Genomic DNA, 24251 nt, shown 5'->3' on the forward strand with positions numbered 1-24251 from the left:
CTGTCCCAGAATCGTAAGCCAAATAAACCTCTTTTCTTTATAAATTACCCAGTCTCGGGTAATTCTGTTATAGCAACACAAAACAGACTAAAACAGAAAATTGGTACTGAGTGGGGTGTTGCTATACTGATACCTGAAAATGTGGATGCAGCTTTGGAACTGGGCAAAGGTTGGAAGAGTTTGGAGGACTTAGAAGAAGAGGAAAAGACGAGGGAAAGTTTGGAATGTCTTAGAGACTTATGTGGTGACAAGCAGAATGCTGATAGAAACGTGGACAGTAAAGGCCATGCGGATGATGAGGTCTCAGATAGAAATGAGGGACTTGTCAGGAATTGAGGCAAAGATCACCCTTGCTATGTCATAGCAAGGAATTTGACTGCATTGTGTCCATGCCCTTGGACTTTGTGGAAGGTGGGACTTAAGAGTTGTGAACCAGAGTATTTGGCCAAAGAAATTTCTAAGCAGAAGAGCATTAAGGAAGCTGCATGGTTGCTTTTAAGAGCCTACTCTGAGTTATGTCAGCAAAATCATGATATAAAGCCAGAATTTAAAAGGGGAGCAGAGCGTAAAGATTTGGAAAATTTGCAGCATGGCCATGTGGTAGAAAAGCAGAGAGCATGCAATGGTGCAGCCCGGCGACCATTAGCTAAGAAGATTAGTACAAAGGAAAGGGATTATCAAGAGAAGGAGAAAAAGGCCCTGAAGGCATTGCAGAAGCCTCTGGGGCAACCCTTCCATTTCAGGCCCAAAGGCCTAGGGAGACAGAATGGTCTTGGGGAGCAGGCCCAAGGCACCCTCCACGGGCTTCCTGCCCAGGGCCACCTCGGGAAGCTGCTTCCAGCACCAGCACCCCAGCTGCTTTGGCTGCTCCAGATGTGGCTAAATTGGCCTCTGGTGTGGCTGGACCCACAGCTTTGGAAAATACAAACCAGAAGTCTTGGCAGCGTCCATGTGGTGTTAGGTCTGCAGGCTCACGGAATGCCAGAGCTGTGGAGGCTTGGGAGCCTCCACCCAGATTTCAAAATATGTGTGGAAAAGTCTGGGGGTCCAGGAAGAGATGTGCCGCAGGGGTGGAGTCATCGCAGACAGCCTTTGTGAGAGCAATGCCGAGCAGAAATGCAGGGTCAGAGTTGCAGCAGAGAAACCCCAACAGTGCCATGCCTAGTGGAGCTGTGAGAGCGGGACCACCATGAAGACCCCAGACCTGTGGAGCTACCAGAGTGGAATCCCAGCCTGGAAGAGGTGAAATGTGGCCTGAGACCAGGAAAGCCATAAGAGCGGAGCTGCCCAAGGACTTGGGGACCCAACCCCCACACCAGTGTGCAGAGGAGGTCAAACATGGAATCAAGGTACCTGATTTCTCAGCTTTGAGATTTAATGCCTGCCCTGCTGGGTTTTGGACTTGTTTGGGACCTGTTTTTCCTTTCTTTTGGCCTATTCCTCCCTTTTGGAATGGGAATGTGTACCCAGTGCCTGTTCCACCGTTGCATCTTGGCAGTAGATAAATTTGCTTTTGACTTTTACAAGTTCAAAGCTGGAAGGACTTTTGCTTTTGGTCTTAGAGGAGACTTTGGACTTTTAAGTCAGTGCTAGAACAAGCTAAGACTTTTGGGACTATTGGCTTGAATGATTGTATTTTGTATGTGAGAGGAGCATGAGTTTGGGGGGGCCAGGGGCAGAATGATGGAGTTTGGATGTGTTGTCCCCTCCAAAATCATGTGGAAATTTGATCTCCAATGTGGCAGTGTTGGAAACTGATTGAGTCATGGGGGCGGATCCCTCATGAATGGATTAATGCTCTCCCTGGGGGAGGGAGGAGTAATGAGTGAGTTCTAGCTCTATTAGTTCCCAGGAGAGCTGATTGTTTAAAGGACCCTGACACCTCTCTCTCTTTTGCTTCCTCTCACCATGTGATCTGCTTGTACCCGCTGTCTGCCTGACACTTTCTGCCATAAGTAGAAGCAGCCTGAGGCCCGTGCCAGATGCAGCTGTTCCAGAATCGTAAGCCAAATAAACCTCTCTTCTTTATAGATTACCCAGTCTCAGGTATTCTGTTATAGCGACACAAAACTGACTAAAACACCACCTATGTCCTGTATACCCAGGCTGAACTGGTTGATGTGGGGAGACAGTAAAGCAGCAGAAACAGGGATAGCCCCTGGCTGCTGCAGCTATGGAACCTGGGGGTGGATGGTGTAAGATGCTCTGGAGACTATGTAGTAAACGAATGTCACATTTGTCTGAAGGCAGAAGGATCGGAGGGTGCCACTTAAACCTGAGCTGGCCTGGTGCTGTATAAACCCGAGAAAAGAGTGACTGAGTGAATACAGTTGTTTGAACTGTGAGCAAATGTTGCAGAACTGCCTGAGACTGTGAGAGAATAGCCAGTGTAAGCCAAGCTGATTCAAATAACTCAGAAGCCAGGGATGGGGGAACTAGATGCTAATAGCCAAGACAATGAAAAGGCCCTGAGGGCATTTTAGAAGTCTGGAAGGGTGCCCAACCCATCACAGACCCTGAGGCCAAGGAGAACTGAGTTTCTCTGGAGGACAGACATGAGGCACTGCTGCTCTCAGCAAACTGCTCCCTGCATCCCAGCCACTCTGGATGGAGCAATCCTGCCTCAGCACCTCCAAAGAGCAAAAGCCGAAAACCTTGGTGGTGTTCACATTGTGTTGTTTGCAGGCCAGCGGTATGTGAGAGCAGTGGAGGCATGGCAGCCTCCACCTAGATTTTGGAAGATGTATGAAAAGGCCCGGGGACTCAGGCAGAGACCTGCTGCAGGGTGGAGCCACTTAGGAGGTCATCTATGGAGCAATGTGGAGGAGAAAAATAGGGTCAGAGCCCCCACAGAGAACTCCCACTGAGGAAATGTCTAGTGGAGCCAGGACAGCAGGGCTACTGGCAGCATCCAATGCTGGCCTGGAGAAGCTACAGGCACCAGGCAGCTCAATGGGCTGCACTTGATGGAGCTGTAGGAGTGAGGTTGCCCAATGCTTTAGGGGTCCACATGCCACAGTGTGCTTAACGTTTGCCCTGTTTGGGTTTTGGATTTGTTTGGAGCCTGTTTTTCCTTTCTATTCCTCCCTTCTGGAATGGGAATGTGTACCCAACGTCAGTCCCACTGTATCTTGGAAGTAAGTAAACTTGTTTTTGACTCTTTACAGGTTCACAGCTGAAAGAAGTTTTGACTTTAGTCTCAGATGAGACTTTGGACGTTTCAGTTGGTGCTGCAACAAGCTAAAGACTTTCGGGAATGGGATGGAATGTGTAATATGTAAATATAAGTGTCATCCAAGCCTTAATAAGGTGGAGTCATGAGTTGTCAGGGGAGGATGGAGAAGTGCACAGACTTAGGAGAGTTCACCTCTGGGAGAATCTGCTATATCTCTGACACAATTGTAGAGTCACTCATTGTGCTGTTGTCACTCTCTGCAGCTCACCTCTTTGTTCTGAGACTCAGAGGTACACTGAAAAATATCAGAGCCTAGCAGGGAAGACTAGAAAAGTCACGCCTGAGAGAAGAGAAAATGGCAGGTGGGTACCTAGGCAAACCATTTATAGACTCTGTATTCAAATAAGCCTCCTTGAAGACTTGTCCTGATTGTATGAAAGGGAACACAGTGAGCCAGCTCTGGTTGGGTAATCGTGTTAGTGGCCATCAGTCAGTCAGAAAACAAATAAAAAATATATAAGGAGACTCTTTTATGAGTACTTGCCAAAGACCTCCACCTACAGCACATTTCACTTTAGGGAGTTCATTTTCACTTTTTAAAACTTCTATCAATTATTACTAACTGCAAAGCATAAAAATACAGACACGTGGAATAGCAGAAAATACAATTATGTAACAAAATCACAATCTAAGTTTAGATGTCCATTACTCATCTCATTGTATTTTCTCTCCTTTACCACTAGAGCTCTAGACAATTCTGCATGCCCTTTGGGGAATAGTATTCTATGGCACAGATATACCACATAAATTTTTTCTTCCACTAGTTGATGAATATTTGGGTTTCATTTACTTTTGGCTATTATAAATAGTGCTGCTATGAGCATTAACAAGACTCTTGGTGTGGCCATAGATTTTCTTTCTTGTTTTTTGTACATACCTGAGAGCAAAACTTCTGAGTAATATGGTGATTCTTTGTATATTTTGAGAAAATGCCCAGTTGTTTTCAAAGTGGCTGCACTATTTTACATTCTCATTTGCAATATATGACAGCTCCAAACACTCCACCTCTGTCAACACTTATTACTGTCTATATTACAGCTATTTTATTGGGTGATAATTATCCTTACGGTTTTGGTTTGCATTTCTAGAATCACTAACAATGTTGTACATATTTCCATGTACTTATTGACAATTTGCATATCATCTTTGTAGACATGTCTATTTAAAACCTTTGCCCTTTAAAAAAACGACCTAGTGCCTATTATTGACTTAAGAGTTTTTTGTATATTCTGAAATCTAGACCCTGCACAGATATATAATTTTAAATACTTTTCTCATTCATTGGCATGTCTATTTTTTCCATGGTATTGTTTAAAAACCTGTTTAAAATGTTACCAAGTGCAATTTTTAAAATTTATTTCCTTTTCTAGATTGTGAATTTGGTGTGCCATCTTTTAAAAAGTTACCTAATTTGTAATTACAAATATTTACTCCAATGTTTCTCTAAGAATTTATAGTTTTAGCTCCTACACACAAAGAAACCTGTTTTGAGTTTCTTTTGTGTGTGTGTGTGTCATGTGTGTAATTTTAGTAAGGAGTCTAACTTCATCTTTTTGCAAGTGGGTATACAGTTTCCCAGGACGGTTTATTGAAAAGACTGTTCTTTCCCCATTGAAATATCTTGGCATCTTTGCCAAAATTAATTTGCCATAATGAAAGTATTTATTGTTAGACCTTTAAACATATCCTATTGACCTACATGAATCTATTCTTATGCTAGTATCATACTGTCTTATTAAGGGTAATTTAAGGTAAGATATGTTATTGGGAAGTGTGAGTCATCCAATTATTTTTTCAACATTGTTGTATTATTTGCATTTTCATTTAAGTCTTAGGGAAATTGAGCTTGCCAATTTCTGTAAAAAAGCTGGAAATTTGAAGAAATGGCATTAAATTTTTAGATTTGTGGAATGCTGTGACCTTAACAGTATTAAATATTGTTAAACATTGAATGTCTATTTATTCAGTTTTTAAAATTTCTTTCAGCAATATTTTTCTTTTAATTTTTAGCATAAAGTCTTGCACTTCTTTTGTAAAACATTTCTAAAATTTGCTGTTATTATGAATGGAATTGTTTCTTTTTTAATTTCATTTTTAGATTATTCATTGCTAGCATAAAAAAGTATAGCTGAATTATGTATGCTGACCTTGATAAATTCATTTATGGGTATTAGCATATGTTACTAAATATCTTACAAAGTTCTATATATAACTTTAGGTCATCTGCAATTAAAGATGGTTTTACTTTTTCTGTTCCAATATGGATGATTTTATTATTTGTGTAGTATTTTTGTCTAATCTCTCCAGTTCAAAGTTAAACAAAGGGGTAAAATTGAACATTCCTGTCTTGTTTTCAAACATTGAAGTTAAAGCACCTAGTCTTTCACTATGGTGTATAATGTTAGGTGTAGGTTTTCTATAGATGCCCTTTTCCAAGTCTCAGAAGTTTCGTTCTATTCCTAGTTTGCTAGGGACTTTACCACAAATGAGCCCCAAAATATAAGGGTACATCAAATAGTTCAGGATATAATTTATAATTTATTTTTCCACAAAATTTATTAAGTATCTTCATATACCCACACATCAACAGTCAACCAAGAAAAGATCCATGACTTTTAACAAGGTATAAAGAGGCTTGATTTAATGTAAGAAATCCAAATTTGTCAGTACATTTATTATGCCAACTGTACATATTCAGTACCTATATTTATGCCAGATTCCACTAAAGAAAATTCCTGTTAACAAAGAACACTTATCTGCATGAAACCTACACACGTGAGAAGGCTGTTCTGTGCACTGCAGGCTGCGCTGAAGCATCCCTGGCACCTGCCCACTCGATGGAGTAGCAACTCCACTCATGACAACCAAAAACGTCTCCAGACATAGGCAAATGTCCTCTGGCAGGCAATATAACCACTTATGCTTAACTATTAGTAGCATACAGTCAAATATTTTTAAAAATAGTTTTGATACTATATTTAACTTTTCCAATTGAAAATTTGCATACATGCTACATTTGATAGTTTTAGCTTCATTTCAATTTCTGTGCTACACAAGAAACTTGAAATTTTGTTTAAAGTGTTGACATATTAAAGATATTTATGAAAATTTACTTTATTCTCAGCATTCAATAAGATGGTCCCCCATAAAGTGTTCCCAATGTGTTGCACTGTTTCTCCCCATGATTTGATTTTTCTGTAAATGAAGTTTGGGATAAAAGGTGACCATATGGGTTTCTCTCCTGCATCAACCTCATATACAAGAATAGGTAACTTTTCTCATAAATTTCATACAAAGTTAATTAGCTACAGTGGACTGGATGTTTTGTAATGGAAACATCACACATATAATGGCTGAACAATTTAAGTATTTATTTATCACTCACATAAAATACAAATGAGAGCTTCAGAATAAAAGTGAGAAGATCATCTCTGCTGTTATCAATTCCTTCTGTCTTAAGTCATGGTGGCCTTTCTCCAACCTATGGCTCCCAAGTTCACCCTGGAAGTCATCTGCACTTCAGCCCTAGAGGACAAATCAGGAAAAAGTGCATGGACTGTTTTTGTTGTTGTGTTGTTGCCAGGTCAGAAAGTAATGTTCATCACTTGTTTCCATATTCTCCTGAATAGAGCTTGGTTACATGGTCATGCACACAGTAACAAGAAGCTGAGTACGGGAGCCAGCCCGGTGGTGCACTCAGTAGAGTGCGGTGCTTGGGAGCGCGGCGGAGCTCCCGCCGAGGTTTCGGATCCCATATAGAGACCAGTCCGCTCACTGGTTTAGCGTGGTGTGGGCGCAACACCAAGGGTTGCGATCCCGTTGCCGGTTGCGGTACGGGCGTGACACTGAGGGTTGCGATCCCATTCCCAGTCACGAAAAAAGACAAAAAGGAAAAAAAAAAAGAAGCTGAGTATGCATGCTGTCTGTGCAAGAGACAGTGTTTTTTGGAAAATAAAAAAAGACAAAAAGGAAAAAAAAAAAAAAAGAAGCTGAGTATGCATGCTGTCTGTGCAAGAGACAGTGTTTTTTGGAAAATAAATAGCCAGTTTCTGCTATGCAGATTTTTGTCCTTATGTGAATTCTCTGATGTCTGCTTAGGTGTGACTTCTGAAAAAAGATGTTTCCACATTTATTAGTTAGCCTTCCATAAACAAGAGATCCACATCAGTGGATTCAACAAACCATAGATCAAAATCATTTGAAAAAAATAGGACAATAAAAACTATAGAAAAACCCCCTAATGTAGTTTTTGCATTGTATTCAGTATCATAAGTAGCCTAAACATCATGTTAGTTATATAGCAGAATGTTACACAAATGGTACATTTTATTTAAGAGACTTGAGCAGCCACAGATTTCAGTAGCCATGGCAAGTTGTGAAATGAATCAACTTTGGATACCAACAGAGAGCTATATATTCATAGGTTTTCTCTTTTATGTGAGTTCTCTGATGCATCCTGAAGTATGACTTCTGTTGAAAGGATTTTCCAATGTGTTACATTCATGGGGCTTTTCCAATATGAATGCACTCATGCCTAGTAAAGTCTGATTTCTGGTAGAAAGATTTCCTACATTCTTTACGTCATGTGGATTCTCACCTGTGTGAATTCTCTGATATTTGCTGAGGTTTCACTTACATTTGAAGATTTTTCCACACTCATACTCATAGGGTCCCTGTGTGAATTTGCTTATGTTTATAGAGGCATAATTTTTTGGTAGATTTTTCTATTCTTTACATTCACATGGTTTCTCACCTGTGTGAACGGTATGATGTACACTGAGGTCTGATTTATTTTAGAAAGATTTTCTGTATGTATTCCATTCACATGGTTTCACACCTCTGTGAGTTCTTTAATGTACACTGAGGTCTGATTTACTGTAGAAAGTTTTCTAACATTTTTACATTCATATGGTTTCCCACATGTGTGAATTCTCTGATGCTTGCTGAGGTTTGACTTCTTGTGAAAGGTTTTTCCACATTCAGTACATTCATAGGGCTTCTCCCCTGTGTGAATTCTCTGATGCTTGCTGAGGCTTGACATATGTTTAAAAGTTTTTCCACACTCATTACATTCATAGGGCCTTTCCTCTGTGTGAATTTTCTTATGTTTATTGAGATCTGAGTTATGGTAGAAAGATTTTCTACATTCTTTACATTCATATGGTTTCTCACCTGTGTGAGTTCTCTGATGTACACTGAGGTCTGATTTACTGTAGAAAGATTTTCTACATTCTTTACATTCGTATGGTTTCATACCTGTGTGAATTTTCTGATGCTTGCTAAGGTTTGACTGCCAATGAAAGGTTTTTCCACATTCACTACATTTATAAGGCCTTTCCCCTGTGTGAACTTTCTTATGTTTATTGAGGTCGGAGTTATGGTAGAAAGATTTTCTACATTCTTTACAACTATATGGTTTCTCACCTGTGTGAATTCTTTGATGTATGTTGAGCTGTGATTTACTGTAGAAACATTTTCTACATTCTTTACATTCATATGGTTTCTTACCTATATGAATTCTCTGATGCCTGCTGAGGTGTGACTTATCATGAAAAGTTTTTCCACATTCACTGCATTCATATGGTTTCTCACCTGTGTGAGTTCTTTCATGTACATTTAGGCATGATTTACGGTAGAAAGATTTTTTACATTCTTTACATTCATATGGTTTCTTACCTGTGTGAGTTCTCTGATGCCTGCTAAGGTTTGACTTCTTTTGAAAGGTCTTCCCACATTCACTACATTCATATGGTTTCTCACCTGTGTGAGTTCTTTCATGTACATTGAGGCATGATTTACGGTAGAAAGATTTTCTACATTCTGTACATTCATATGGTTTCTCACCTGTGTGAGTTCTCTGATGCCTGCTGAGTTTTGACTTCCTGTGAAAGGTTTTCCCACATTCATTACACACGTATATCTTCTCCCCTTTATGAGTCCTCTCAGGGAATGTAAGGGGTAATTTCTTCATGAACGATTTATCACATTCACTACATTTATAGGGTTTCTCTGCTGTGTGTATTTTCTGATGTTCAGTGAGTTTAGACTTTTTATAGATTGTGTTCCAACATACATCACACTGAAAAGTTTTCTCTAATACTGGACATATCTCATGAGCAAGAACAGATGATGTATGAAATTCTTTCCCATAATCAAATTTACAGGAGGTCTCTCCCATATGTATCTTCTTATTTGCCAATAATATTGGCTCTGTGCTGATGGCTTTCCCTTGTCCACTATACTCAAAAGGCTGCTGCTCAGCTTGAATCTTGAAATGCTGATTAATATGCTCACAATGTTGGCATAATTTCTCAGTTATACAGTCATCATCAGATTTCACTCCAGCATGCATCCAATCCAGCTCTCTAGGAGAAAGTGCATTCCAACATACATTACACTCTTCACACCTCAATCCTGAATAGTTTTCACTATTTGTAATCAGATTTGAAATGCAGTTTGAGCTCAAATAAAATGTTTTTTCTGACTCAACTCTCTCAGTTGATGTATTGCTGTTGGCAATTGCAACTTGCCACAGATCTGCACCATGACTTTCTTGGCTTTTTGTAATTAGACCTTCAAACATCCGGGCATCTAAAATAAGAAAAAAATAACCGTATTGCTTATGGAATGTGCATGTAAAGGTAAAGAAGTTTCTTCATATTCTCATGGCATAAAATTTTATTAAAATGAATAGTGTACTTTTTTTTATAAGTATATATTTTTCATACAAACTACCTTAGTGTAATAAATTATATTAACATATTTTCTAATGTTCCATCATGGGTTTCTTTTTGGCTTATTTTTTATTCGTAAGAAAATATTTGGTAAAATTTTCAACTACTGCCTAGTCATAGTTTTCAACCAAGTGCTTATCATCTGACATTTGTTTACCCTGTTCTCTATTTTATTCTTATGACAGCAGTGGGTAAGGGGCCGGCCTGTGGCTCACTCGGTAGAGTGCGGTGCTGATGACAGCAGTGGGTATTGCATAGTGTTCTTTTTCTTCTTATTCTGCTTTGAAAGTTGCGATGCTTTCCTGAATCAACTACTTTCATGTTCAGGAAGAAGCCAATCTTCTGTCCCTTAAACAGAAATTTTGCTTAGGTTCAGGAATTTGCACCTATATTTGTTTAGTTTTCATTCTTCCCTAGGAAATGGCTATAGGCCTGTGGAGATTTTTCAAATAAAAAATCTTTTCCCTGCTAGGTAAAGACAGCTTCCTACAACTTTCTTGTTTAACCTCACTGCCTCTGCTAAAGCTCCACTCTTTCACTCTGGGCACCCCCCATCTGTAGGTCTAAAACATTTGATTTTCAACCCAGGCTTAGCCCACAATCTTTGAAAATTTTTTTCAAGTTCCTTCTGAGGTCACTGGCATTCTCTCCCCATTTTCAGGTACACAAATCCTTGCTTTATAATTCACTGCTTTTGGTAGCTTTATTTTGTGCACTGAAGTTTTGGCTGTCTCCTGCTTTCACCAAAAATAAAGTCTTGTCCACATTTTTTACATCTTCATTGTTTTAGAATAATTTTCACAAAGAGAAGGAGAAAATGCTAACTTTACATCCCACTCGTCCCCACAAAACAAACAAACAAAAACAAAAAACAACAAACTGAGCCCCTCAACAAAAAATCCCTCGGTTCTTTTCAGCTTGGGACCAACAATCTCCTGATTCTCTTTCCAAGTCCAGTGACACTCCGTTCCAGGCTCCTACGCTGTGTCCTCAGCTTCATAATTTCTTATTCATAGTACAAAAGGCTCACTTCTGGGTCTTTCTCATTTCCTTATCAACTCCCTAGGTAACCTCCTCTATATCTTCAAGAATCACCTTTATGCCATGAATTTTCCAAATTTGTACCTCCAATAGTGATGTCCACTGTAAAATGTAGATTTTATACTTGGGCATGAATTATATATCTTTCTCATTTCCTTATCAACTCCCTAGGTAACCTCCTCTATATCTTCAAGAATCACCTTTATGCCATGAATTTTCCAAATCTGTACCTCCAATAGTGATGTCCACTGTAAAATGTAGATTTTATACTTGGGCATGAATTATATTTCTGTTTCTCTCACTCTGGTTACATATTCCTCATGATTCCAATACAACCACTTAACATATATAATTTTCTTGTTTCTCACTCATCATAATGTCAACTCTATGCAAGAGAGACATTATTTAGATCATTGCTGTATAAAATTTATACTGCTTAAGATGTGTTTAAAAACAAGTGTATAAATAAACATCTGTGCTATAGTTTAAATGTTCCCCCAAAACTCATATTGAAACTTAATCATCATTGTAACAGTGTGAAGAGTACGGGAAGTCTAACTATGGTAAGGTGAGGCCTTTGAAGGTTTTTAGATAGTGAAGGCTATGCCCTCTTGAATGGATTAATCTATTCATGGAATAATGGGTTAATGGCTTAATGGGTTATCAGGGAGTAGTTTGGTGGCTTTATACAGCATGTGGACACATGTTTGCCAATCTCTCCCTCTCACCTTGTGATACCCTGCACCACCTGTGGACTCTACTGAGAGTCTCCACAAGCATGAAGACCCTCACTAGATGAGACCCCTCAACCGTGGACTTCTCAGCCTACATAACTGTAAAAAATAAATTTTGTTTACTTATAAAATGACCAAGTTTCAGGTATTCAGTTACAAGCAAAACAAACAAACAAAACCAAAACCAAAATACATAGAATAAAAGAGTCTAAAGAAAAATGCCCATGACAACAGAGAAAAAGAGAACTACTAAGAATACTGATAAAGTTCACAGCAAAGAAAAAGGTCTAAAAAAAGAAAGGTAGAGATTCGTTTTGGGGAAGTATATGAAATATACATTAAAATAAAATGTGGGTGTGTAAGTGTGAGAGCCCTCTTGGGAGATTATACAATGCATGAGTTTCTAAGCAGTCTAGCTGTTCTCATGTCTGAAACCTAGCAAAAATATTGGTAAAAACAGATGGACATGACCAACATCTATTGGGCTTTACTCTTCCCAGCATCAGTGCCCAGTACGAGCTTACCTTGTAGGCTCTGGTTTGGGGGTTCTTCTATCACCCATGGCTCTGCTTCTTGCTCCAACCTGAAGATCACCTCAGGTTTGGTAATGCAGTGCCCTTTAATGGAAAATAACAGAGGACTTTGCAAAATTGCTAAGTCAGATCCTTGGAAGGATGACAAGAGCTCATCTTAAGATGCTGTGAAACGACAGGGTCAATTTGAACCTTTCATTAGAGAGGGATGACACTCACATTCTTTATGGAATAAAATCTTACCTAAATTCGATTAAGTCTTATAAGTGGTTCCTATATTTACCATAAAAGAATAAAGTGTTGCTCCTGACACTTACTGAGGCATTTCACTCACCCAATGACACCAGGTTGCTGTAGGTCTCTAGCATCACATCCCTGTACAAAGTCCTCTGAACATCACTGAGGTTCTGCCACTCCTCCCAGGTGAAGTCCACAGCAACATCCTCAAAAGACACAAACCCCTGTAAAAGCACATTTCTCCTCAAAAAACAGTAATAAGGCAGTCCACAATTCTGTGTGTGAGTGTTTCATATGTATCTTACAAAAGGTACAGCTTCTTTGTATTACACAATGTGGAAGAAATCACAACAGGAATATTCTACAACTGTAATAATTTGTTAATTACAAACAATACTGCTAAAGTGCTCTTTATACATCTGGAACCATCCTTCTGCTACAGATAAAAGTATGAATAAAATTCTAGTCCTCCAAGGACCCTATGAAGACATAAGTATAAACTCATATCTGAAAAAAATGTGTTGGGTGAACTAATTTAGACCCAACCCAAATTCAATATAGACTGAGGAAAGAAAGAATGAGAAACTATAGTTCTATTTTGTATCCAGTTTGCACTCCATTGAAATGCCAAAGATGCTTATCCCTTCCATGGAAAGAATGTGTTCTTGTAAATATGGGGAAACAGCAAAAGTCCAGTCAGAAGTCCACAAACAACACACACCACATTAATGCTACTATGCAAAGTACTGTCTATGTGATGAGATAAACACAATTTGACCTAAATCAAACACCAAAAAGCTTATACACTCATTGATTTTAAATTATTTCAAAATTAAAAGCATACCAAACATTTCCAATTTTTCTTTCTACATGCAAAAAAATTGCTTGTGTCCACCCCAGGGTAAACACTGCCACTTTCCAAACCACAGGGTGTAAATAATGAGGTTGTGTAGGAAAGGGTAAATTACATAACCAGATTTTCACTTAACAGTCATCCACTAGAAGGAAAATGGTTCAGGTGCTTAAGGGAGAGTCCAAGGGGAAGAAGACAGTAACAGATGACAGGACACAGAGCAGTAAGCATACCGAAGAGGGAAGTAATCCTTTAAAAGGGAAGAAAAAAAAGTAAATAAAAAAGCAAGAACTAAATCTGGTTCTAATTTGCTGTGCAGAAATTAAAATAAGAGTTTTATTCCCAGGTTGTCTACATGATTGCAGCTACTCAGGAACTAGCACTGTAAAGTAAAACTTGGAAAATTGGGGAAAAAAACTAAAAAGGCAGAAGTGACACAGACTTGAACACATTATATATTAAAATATCTGTGAAAATGTCCAAATGGCAATTAGATATATAATTTCAGTGTTTAGGAGAGATATCTAAACCGAAGATAAAAATATGGAAAATAGAATTTCAATGATACCTTAAACGATCAGAGTTAATGAATCTATAACATTAAATTTTTTTAAATGTAGGGAATCTGCAGAAACACTAATATATAAAGATAGAAGAGAAATAGACTGTGAAGACAAGGAAAAATTTTTCTGAATTTCATTAATATAGGAAAGCTCGGTATTAAGAAGTCTACCAATAAAATTGATCGTTTCCATAGTTGTATAAAGAAAAATCCTTTGATTACCTAAATAGTAAGAAGGTACTTTTAGAAATACATTACAGGTTTCTATTCCTTCACAAAAAGCTTGAAAATCATCACTCCATTGTAACAATAAATATAAAGCTGAAGAGACTGAAAAATCAACAACTCATCTTGGAACCATAAGAGAGAAAAGGACACAGAGCAAACTGTTACCCCCCAAATTAGAGAGGCAGACAGTCAAATATATGGAGTAATGCCTTACAAGAGCAAAGACCTACTCCGTTTTATTGGAAACCACCATGGGAACCAGTGTAAGAGCAGGAAAACTTGAATTGTGACTGACAAATTAATGGAGGCTCAGTGTAGACAACTCTGAGTATTAAAATTCCAGGAGACCCAGTCACAGACAGGAAACCACAGTACTGTGAAATTCACCATCAAAAGCGTGAACAGGTTCTTACAGTTAATAAAAAAAACCTCCCCCGTTTTCACCTGCGAGAAGAAAAAAGGCAAAACATTTTTAAATATGCCAGAACACTCCGTTGTTTATTCATTACCTACACTCGGATATTTTGTTATATAAGTCCAAACAGACTAAGAGAGCTCACCCTTCTTCAGATCACCTTCTCCACAGCTTACCACCACATTGCTGAATGCGTATTTATAGTATTTTTTTTCCCCTGGTGCATCGTGTCTGGCTATAAAGACTAAAAAAAATTACAAGGCATTCTAAAAGACAAATAAGTAAATAAATAAATAAACAAACAAACAGTTGGAAGTGACAGAGCAAGCATCAGAAAAAGACATGACTAGGATGTTAAAATTATCAGACAGGGAATAAGCTCAAGATTTGAATGGATAAAGCACACATTACTCAAGAACAGTTGGACAATGTAAGCAGAGATACAAGTCTTAAGAAAAAAACAAAACGAACAAACCAAAAACAATACAGCAGATCAAAAACACTCTAACTTAAATAAAGAATGTTTTTAAATGGCTTATTAGTAGACTGAACAAGACTGAGAAAAGAATCTCTGAGCTTGAAAATACATCAATGGAAACTTCAAAAACTGAGAAGCAATGAGAACAAAGACAGGAAAGTACAGAACATAATATCCAAAGACTGTGAGAAAACCATAAAAGTTTCCTATAGAATAATGTACCATAGAATAATGAGAACACCAGGAAAAAAATCAATGGAAACTTCAAAAACTGAGAAGCAATGAGAACAAAGACAGGAAAGTACAGAACATAATATCCAAAGACTGTGGGAAAACCATAAAAGTTTCCTATAGAATAATGTACCATAGAATAATGAGAACACCAGGAAAAAACAGAGAGAAAGAAACAGAAGAAAAATTTGAAATAATAATGCCTGAGAACTTCCACAAATATCAGACACCAAACCAAAGATCCAGGAAGCTTAGATAATACCAACCAAAATAAATGCCAAAAATCTACACCTAAGCATATCATTTTTAAACCACAGAAAATCAAAGATAAAAAAAAAAAAAATCCAAAGAGAAGCCAGATTGGGTGGAAAAAAAATTAAAGAAGAAATAAGTGGAGGTAAAATAAAAGCTTTTATTTTTCTTATTCTTAATTGATCTGATAAAAAGTTGTACCAATAATAGTAGTAACAATGTATAAAATTATGCATGCTTTTACATACACACCCATGTAACATAGTTTTACTTATACACAAGCGTACATAACTAAGTCACAAAAATGGTATGAGAAACAGGAAGATGAGAGGAAGAAAACAGAATGATTCTGTTGTAATAAGCAAGTTACACTGCTGGTAAAGTGGTACAGTGTTACCTGAAAGTGGACTTAAATTAGCTATAAATATATATTTCAAATTTTAGGGGAAGCAGAAAAAACAAAACAAAACAAAAAACTTTTTGAAAAAGTACAACTGTAAAAAGAAAGCTCAGAAAGCAGAGAAAATGTAATCCTATATAAAATGGTCCATTAATACCACAAAAGGCTGCAAAAGAGCAGGAGACAAGTAGACAGAAAGAAATAATTAAGATCAGAGCAGAACTAAATGAAATAGACTCCAAAAATGATTTTAAAAAATCAACAAATCAAAAGTTGTTTTGTTGAGAAGATAAATAAAATTCACAAGCCATTAACTAGGCTAACTAAAAAAAGAAGAGAGAAGACACAAATAACAAAAATTAGAAACAAAAAAGGTGATATTACAACTGATACCTCAGAAATACAAGGAATCATTAGAGAATACTATAAACAAATATACACCAACAAATTTGAAAACCTGGAAGAAACGGACAAATTTCTGGACACACACAGACTACCAAGACTGAACCCAGAAGACACAGAAAATCTGAAGAAACCAATAACAATAAAAGAGACTGAAGCTGCAATCAGCAGTCTCCCAACAAAGAAAAGCCCAGGACTGGATGACTTCACTGCAGAATTCTACCAAACATTTAAAGAACAATTAATACCCATTCTATACAAACTATTCCAAAAAATTGAAACAGAGTCCATTCTCCCAAACTCATCCTACAAGGCAAACAACACCCTGATATCAAAATCACAAAAACATAAAACAACAAAAAAAGAAAACTACATGCCAATATCTTTGATGAATATAGATGCATGAATTCTCAATAAAATATTAGCTAATACAGCAACACATATATAAAATTGTACACAATGACCTGTAGAGATTTAAAAATACTGACTCTCATTTGATTTTTAGTATAGTTTTTAGGTAATGCATGTATGGTATGAAAGTCTTCCACTAGGGGGCAAAAGCCCACAGCTAGCAGGCAATGGCCCATCTAATCAACGCTAATCACTGTTTAGGTATGGGATTGTATACTTTAATGATTTTAAAATTAATAGGTGGCTGTCATACCAATCTCATTAAGAGATTTTAAAGAATTGCTGTAGGGAAATATGTGAGAAATATTTGCTGAAGGGAAAACTTTTTGTTAATGGAAACTAAAGATACAATCACAGAATCATAGGAATGTAATGACTGTTTTAGCTCTTATAAAAATAGTTATATTTTAAGTTAAGGATAATGATCATAGTGTAACTAGCTTAACATTTCACTAATTATACTTTGGAATATCACACTGTTAGTTTTAATGATGTTACTATGTTCCATTGTTTAAGCTATACTTAGCTACAGATAACTTTTGTCATGTTGCCCATGTCTTGGTGTCCTTTTGAAATGATTGAATTAACTGATTTTTCTTGTGAAACTTCCTTGTCTTTACAATGAAAACAGAAACTAACTTTGAATAAGGGCTATACCCAGTTTCTCCTTCTAACAGAGGAGTTCCTGAGATGCAGTCCTTTGGGCTTTTCATAGCATTCACATTGCTTTGAGTAATCTTTTTTTCATCTCCATTACATGGTGAGAAGTGTAACAATGATCAAGTGGGATTCATCCCATGGATACAAGGTTGGTTCAACATATGCAAGTCAAGAAATCTGATACACCACATCAACAAAATCAGACAAAAATCATATGATCATCTCTATACAAGCTGAAAAAGCACTTGACAAAATTCAACATTTGTTCATGGTAAAGACTATAAATTAGGTACAGAAGGAAAGTATCTCAACACAATTAAGGCCATATATGACAAACCCACTGCCAATATCAGCTTGAATGGGGAAAAGTTGAAACTTTTCCCTTAAGAACAGTAACAAGACAAGGATGCCCACTCTTACAACTCCTATTTAAAATAGTATTGGAAGTACTAGCCAGGGCAATCAAGGAAGAGAAAAAAATAAAGGACATCATCTGGATTGGAAAAGATGAAGTCAAACTGTCCCTGTTTGCAGATGATATGATCCTATATAGAGAGCTGCCAAAATACTCTCCAAAAAACGCTTGTAGAGTTGATAAGTGATTTCAGCAAAGTTGCAGGATACAAAATCAATATGCAAAAATCAGTAGCAATTCTATACTCCAACAATGAAGTGGCAGAAAAAGAAATCAAGAAAGCTAGCCCATTTACAATAGTCACCAAAAAAATAAAATACCTAGGACTCTCTCTGATGAGAATTAAAGAGAACACAAGAAGATGGAAAGAAACATTGTGAAAATGACCATACTACCCAAAGTGATCTACTGATTCAATGCATTGCCCATCAAAATTCCAATGATATTCTTCTCAGAAATGGAAAAAACAATCCTAACATTAATATGAAATAACGAAATACCACAAATAGCCAAAACAAACCTGAGCAAAAAAAATAATAAAGCTGGAGGCATTATACTACCTGACTTTAAACTATACTGCAAAGTACTGTAGTAACCAAAACAGCATGGTACTGGCATAAAAACAGACACACAGACCAATGGAACAGAATAGAGAACCCAGAAATCAACCCATACACCTACAGCCATCAGATCTTTGACAAAGGCCCCAAGAACACACACTGGGGAAGAGACAACTGTTCAGTAAATGGTGCTGGGAAAATTGGACATCCATATGTAGAAGAATGAAACTAGACCCGTACATCTAGCCATATACCAAAATCAACTCAAAATGGATTAAAGGATTAAATATACATCCTGAAGCAATAAAACTCCTAAAAGAAAACAGGGGAAACACTTCAGGAAGTACGATTGGGCACAGACTTTATGCATATGGCCCCAAAAGCACAGGCAACCAAAGGAAAAATAAATGGGATTATATCAAACCAAAAACTTCTGCACTGCAAAAGAAACAATTAACAGAGTGAAAAGACAACCAACAGAGGGGGAGAAAATATTTGCAAATATTCATATGACAAAGGATTAATATCCAGAATATACAAGAAACTCAAACAGCAAAGTAAACCAATCGAAAAATGGACAAAGGAGCTTAATAGGAATTTCTCATAGAAATATAATGAATGGCCAACAGACACATGAAAAAATGCTCAACATCACTCAGCATTCAGGAAATACAANACACTTCAGGAAGTACGATTGGGCACAGACTTTATGCATATGGCCCCAAAAGCACAGGCAACCAAAGGAAAAATAAATGGGATTATATTAAACCAAAAACTTCTGCACTGCAAAAGAAACAATTAACAGAGTGAAAAGACAACCAACAGAGGGGGAGAAAATATTTGCAAATATTCATATGACAAAGGATTAATATCCAGAATATACAAGAAACTCAAACAGCAAAGTAAACCAATCGAAAAATGGACAAAGGAGCTTAATAGGAATTTCTCATAGAAATATAATGAATGGCCAACAGACACATGAAAAAATGCTCAACATCACTCAGCATTCAGGAAATACAAATCAAAATCTCTTTGAGATTTCATCTAGCTCCAATTAGGCTGGCTAATATCCAAAAGACCATGAATAATAAACGCTGGTGAGGATGCAGAGAAAAAGGAACCCTTATACGCTATTGGGGGGACTTTCCAGTTGCAGACTTTCTGGAAAATGGTATGGTGGTTCCTCAAACAATTACAGATAGATCTACAATATGACTCAGCTATCCTATTGCCAGGTATATACCCAAAGGAATGGAAATCATTGTGTCAAAGAGATACCTGTACTCCCATGTTTATTGCAGCACAATTTACAATAGCCAAGAGTTGGAAACAGCCTAAATGCCCATCATCAGATGAATGGATAAGGAAAATGTGGTATATCTACACAACGGAATACTACTCTGCTGTAAAAAAGAATGAAATACCACCATTCACAGCAACATGGATGGACTTAGAGAAAATTATATTAAGTGAAATAAGTCAGGCACAGTTAGAGAAAATTATATTTAGTGGAATAATCCAGGCACAGAAAGAAATACTGCATGTTCTCACTTACATGTGGGAGCTAGTAAATATAAATAAATAAATAGACAAATAAATAAATGGGGAGAGGGGGAAAAGAAGACACAATGACAATAATTCCTTGAACTTGTTAAGTGAACAGATATGATGTTGATGAGGGAAGGAGGAGGAAGGGGGGGGAGGAAGAATTGGTAAAGGAACATGAAAATCAACTACATTGTAAACTGATAAATGTTAAAAAACATCCAACAATGACAATGAATTTGCTAACCTGATTTAATCACTACAGATTGTATGCATGTATTGAAATATAACTCTGTACCCCAGAATATGTAATCAATATCATTGATCAATATATCTACTCAAAATCCAAGTACGTATAATCAATAAGTATCAATTCAAAAGTTTTAAAAAATTAAAAATTAATATAAACAAACAAGAAAAGGAAAATGATAAAAAAAAGTGGAAGACATAAAAGCATCAAACAGGAGGAATAAATAGAAAAGAATAACAAATATGGTAGGTATTAATCCAACTATATCAACAATCCCTTTGAATATCAATGGTCTAAATGAACCAAATAGAAGACAGATTGTCAGATTTTATCAAAATATAAGCCCCAACTACATGCTGTCTACAAGAAACCCACATTTAAATATAAAGACATATGAATTCAAATAAATAGATGGGGAAAAATATACAATGTTAACAGTAAAGAATGCAGGAGTCACCATATTTATTTCAGACACAGAAGACTTCTAAGCAAGGAAAGTTATCAGGGATAAAAGGTATTATGTCAGGATACGGGTTAATTCTTCAAGAAGTTAATTCTTAGTGAATATGTGCCTAACAAGAGGTTATCCAAGTACATGAGGCAAAAAATAATAGAATTGCAAAAAGAAATAGATGAATCTACCATTAGAACTGATGACCTCAACACCCTCTATCAAACATGGACCAATTTAAAAAGCAGAAAATCAGTAAAGACATAGTTAAACTCAACAACACGATCTCAATATAATTGATATCTATGGACTACATTGAAAAACAAAATAGACAATATTTTCAACCTCACATAAGACAATCACTAATGTAGAACACATTCTAGGTCATAAAACATACTGTACCATATTTAGAAAAAGCAGAAATCATACACTGTGTGCTCTCAGATATCACAGAAACCAGCAACAACACAATACCTGGAAGATCCCCAAGTAAAGTGGGATTAAACAACACACTCTAAATACTGCATGGGTAAAAGGAGAAATGTTAAGATAAATTTTGAAAATATTTAACTAAATAAAAATGAAAACAGATTATCAAAATTAGTGGGATACAGTAAAAGCAGTGTTTTGAAGGAAATTTATGGCACTGCATGCCAATATTAGAAAAGAAGAAATACCTAAAATCAATAATCTAAGTTTCTACCTTTGGAAACTAGAAAAAAGCGAGCAAATAAAATCCAAAAGAAGTAGAAGAAAATAAATACTAAGATAGAGCATAAATTAGTAAATTAAAAAAAGAAAGTCAATAGAGAAAATCAAAAACAAAAACAAAATAGCTGGTTCTTTGAAAAGATCAATAAAATTAATAATCAAACAGCTAGGATAAGGAAAAAGAGGACAGAAATTACTAATATCAGAAATGAAAGCAGGGCATCACTACAGATTCTGTGGACATAAAAGGATAATAAAGAAATACTATGACTAATTCTCTTGCACACATTTGAAAACTTAGCTGAAACGGACCAAGTCCTCAAAAGACACAATCTACATATTTCATGCAACATGAAATACACAATCTGAATAGGCCTCTATCATGAGAATTGAGTAAATCATTAATAACCTTCAAAACAGGAAACATCCATCCCAGATGTGTTCACTGGTATATTCAACAAAACATTTGAGGAAGAAATTATACCAATTCTCTACTATCTATTTCAGAGGACAGAAGCAGATAGGATACTTCCCAACTCATTCTATGAAGATAGCATTACCTTGATACCAAAACCAGAAAAAGACATTATAAGAATAGAAAATTACAAACCATTACTTCTATGAACATACATGCAAAAGTCCTCAACAAAATATTAGCAGACCTAATCCGAAAATGAATATAAAGAACTGTGAACCATGATCAAGTGAGATTTATTCCAGGCATGCAAAGCTGGTAGAACATTTGAACACCAGTTCCTGGAACTAAGTGATTACAGCAAGATTGCGGGGTCCAAAGATAATATGCAAATTTGATCACTTTCCCATATAACAGAAACAACCACATGAAATTTGAAGTAAAAAAAACCCAAAAAACACAACACTATTTACGTTAGCACCCCAAAAATAAAATGGTTGCAAATCATATATCTCATAAGAAGTTAACATCCAAAATACATAGACTCCTACAACTCATCAAAAAATAAATAACCTAATTTTTAAAATAGGCAAAGGACTTGAATAGACATTGCTCCAAAGATGATATATGAGTGGCTAAAAAGCATATGAAAAGATGTTTAACATCACTAACCATTAAATAAATGCAAATTAAAACCACAGGGAGATATCACTTCACACCCAATAGAAAATAACAAATATTGCAAAAATTGGAACCCTCATAAACTGTTGGTGGGAATGTAAAATGGTGCAGCCACCATAAAAAAATAATACAGTGGCTTTTTAGAAGTTGTAAATAGAATTACCATAAGATCTAGCAATCCAACTTTTATGCATATATCCAAAATAATTAATAATAGTGTCTCAAAAAGATATTTGGACACCTGTGTTCATGGCAACATTATTCACTTAGTCAAACGGCAACATTATTCACTTAGTCAAGAGTTGGAAGCACTCCAAATGTGTCACATACGCAAATGTGAATGCATAAACAAAATGCCGGATGTACATAAAGGAATATTAGTCAGCCTTAAAAACAAAGAAAATCATGACAGTCCTATGCTATAACGTGGAACCCTGAGGACATTAGGCAAAGTAAAATAAGGCACTCACAAAATGACAAAAATTGTATGGTTCCACTGATATAAGTCAAATTTTTAGAAACACAAAGTAGAATGGTGGTTGCCACAGGCTGGGAGGAAGGGGAAATTGAGAGCTGTTATTTAATGAGTATAGAGTTTCATTTTTCCAAGATAAAAATTTCTGGATATCTGCTGCACAACAGTGTTAATGTACCTAACACTACTTAGTTGAAGAAATGGTTAAGTAGGTAAATTTCTATGATTCTTACAAAAATTAAAAATAAACCTTCTCAAAAATAATTTTTAAAAGTCATTAGATTGAACTGCAACATTAAAAGAAAAATTGAGTAACCAAATAGAATTTAGGAAAGCAAAGACAGAGGACCAAAAGGCAATTGAGACAAAGAGAAAATAGGTAGTGATATGGCAGACCTAAATCTAATTGAATTGGACTAAATATTCTACTTTATGCAGATACTGTCAGGCTTGACTGGAAAGTAAGACCCAACTATATGCTATCCACAGAGAAATGCTTTAAATACACAGACAAAAACAGAATGAAAGGAAAGGTGGAAAAAGGTATACTACAAAGATGTAAGTATACAAGCTTAAATAGAGATATTAATGTTAGCAAAGAGAAACTTCAAGACAAAATATATCACCTGGAAAAAAGAAAGCATTTTCATAATAACAAAAGGATTATATGTGAGGATGATGTAACAGTTATAAATGTGGCTGTGGCTTAACACAGAGCCTCAAAGTACAGTCATATGTCCCTTAAATACTGGGATATGTTCTGAGAAATGTGTTATTAGGCAACTGTGTCATTGTGAATATCATGGAGTGTACTTACACAACCTAGATGGTATAGCCTACTACACATCTAGGCTATACAGTATAGACTATTGCACAGTTATACATGCAGTCTGTTCCTGACCAAAATGTTGTTATGGGGCACATGACTGTACCTGAAACAAAAAATAACACACCTAAAATGAGAAACTGACAAATCCAAAATCACAGAGAATTAATACTCCTCTCTCAGTAACTAATGAAAAAAACAGATAAAAAATCAGGGAGGATAGAGATCTAAATGACAAAATTTTACCTATGTGATATTGTAAAATTATATATTTGGTCTCTGTCCTAGTCTCCCGGCATACAACTCCTAAGGTCCATAGACTCTCCAAAGTGATGAGTGCCATTTTGCATACCAATAAATTGGCTGATGACTGGCTGCCCCTAGGTAGCTTCAGGATGGGAGTTTGTTGCCAGAGAAACCAACTTTGTAATCAGTTAGGACTTTCAGCCCTCCCCCCCGCCACCCCCCCCCCCCCCCCCCCCCCCCCCCCCCCCCCCCCCCGCGCGGCCGCCCCGC

The 24251-nt window shown here is 36.6% G+C and overlaps 1 protein-coding gene across 1 annotated transcript; it reads right to left on the reverse strand.

The window, feature by feature from the left end:
- Positions 1-7199: 7199 nt before the first annotated feature.
- On the reverse strand, positions 7200-12738 carry LOC103581852 (zinc finger protein 33B-like; the record flags this gene model as incomplete). The annotated part of the gene is given in 4 exon segments (XM_008563594.1): positions 7200-8135; positions 8138-9826; positions 12269-12361; positions 12612-12738. Coding segments are annotated over 4 exon segments (1920 nt in total), but the record flags the coding sequence as incomplete, so codon positions are not given.
- Positions 12739-24251: the final 11513 nt, after the last annotated feature.

This window comes from Galeopterus variegatus, unplaced genomic scaffold (assembly GCF_000696425.1).
Source record: "Galeopterus variegatus unplaced genomic scaffold, G_variegatus-3.0.2 Scaffold14107, whole genome shotgun sequence".
NCBI classification, from domain to species: Eukaryota; Metazoa; Chordata; class Mammalia; order Dermoptera; family Cynocephalidae; genus Galeopterus; species Galeopterus variegatus.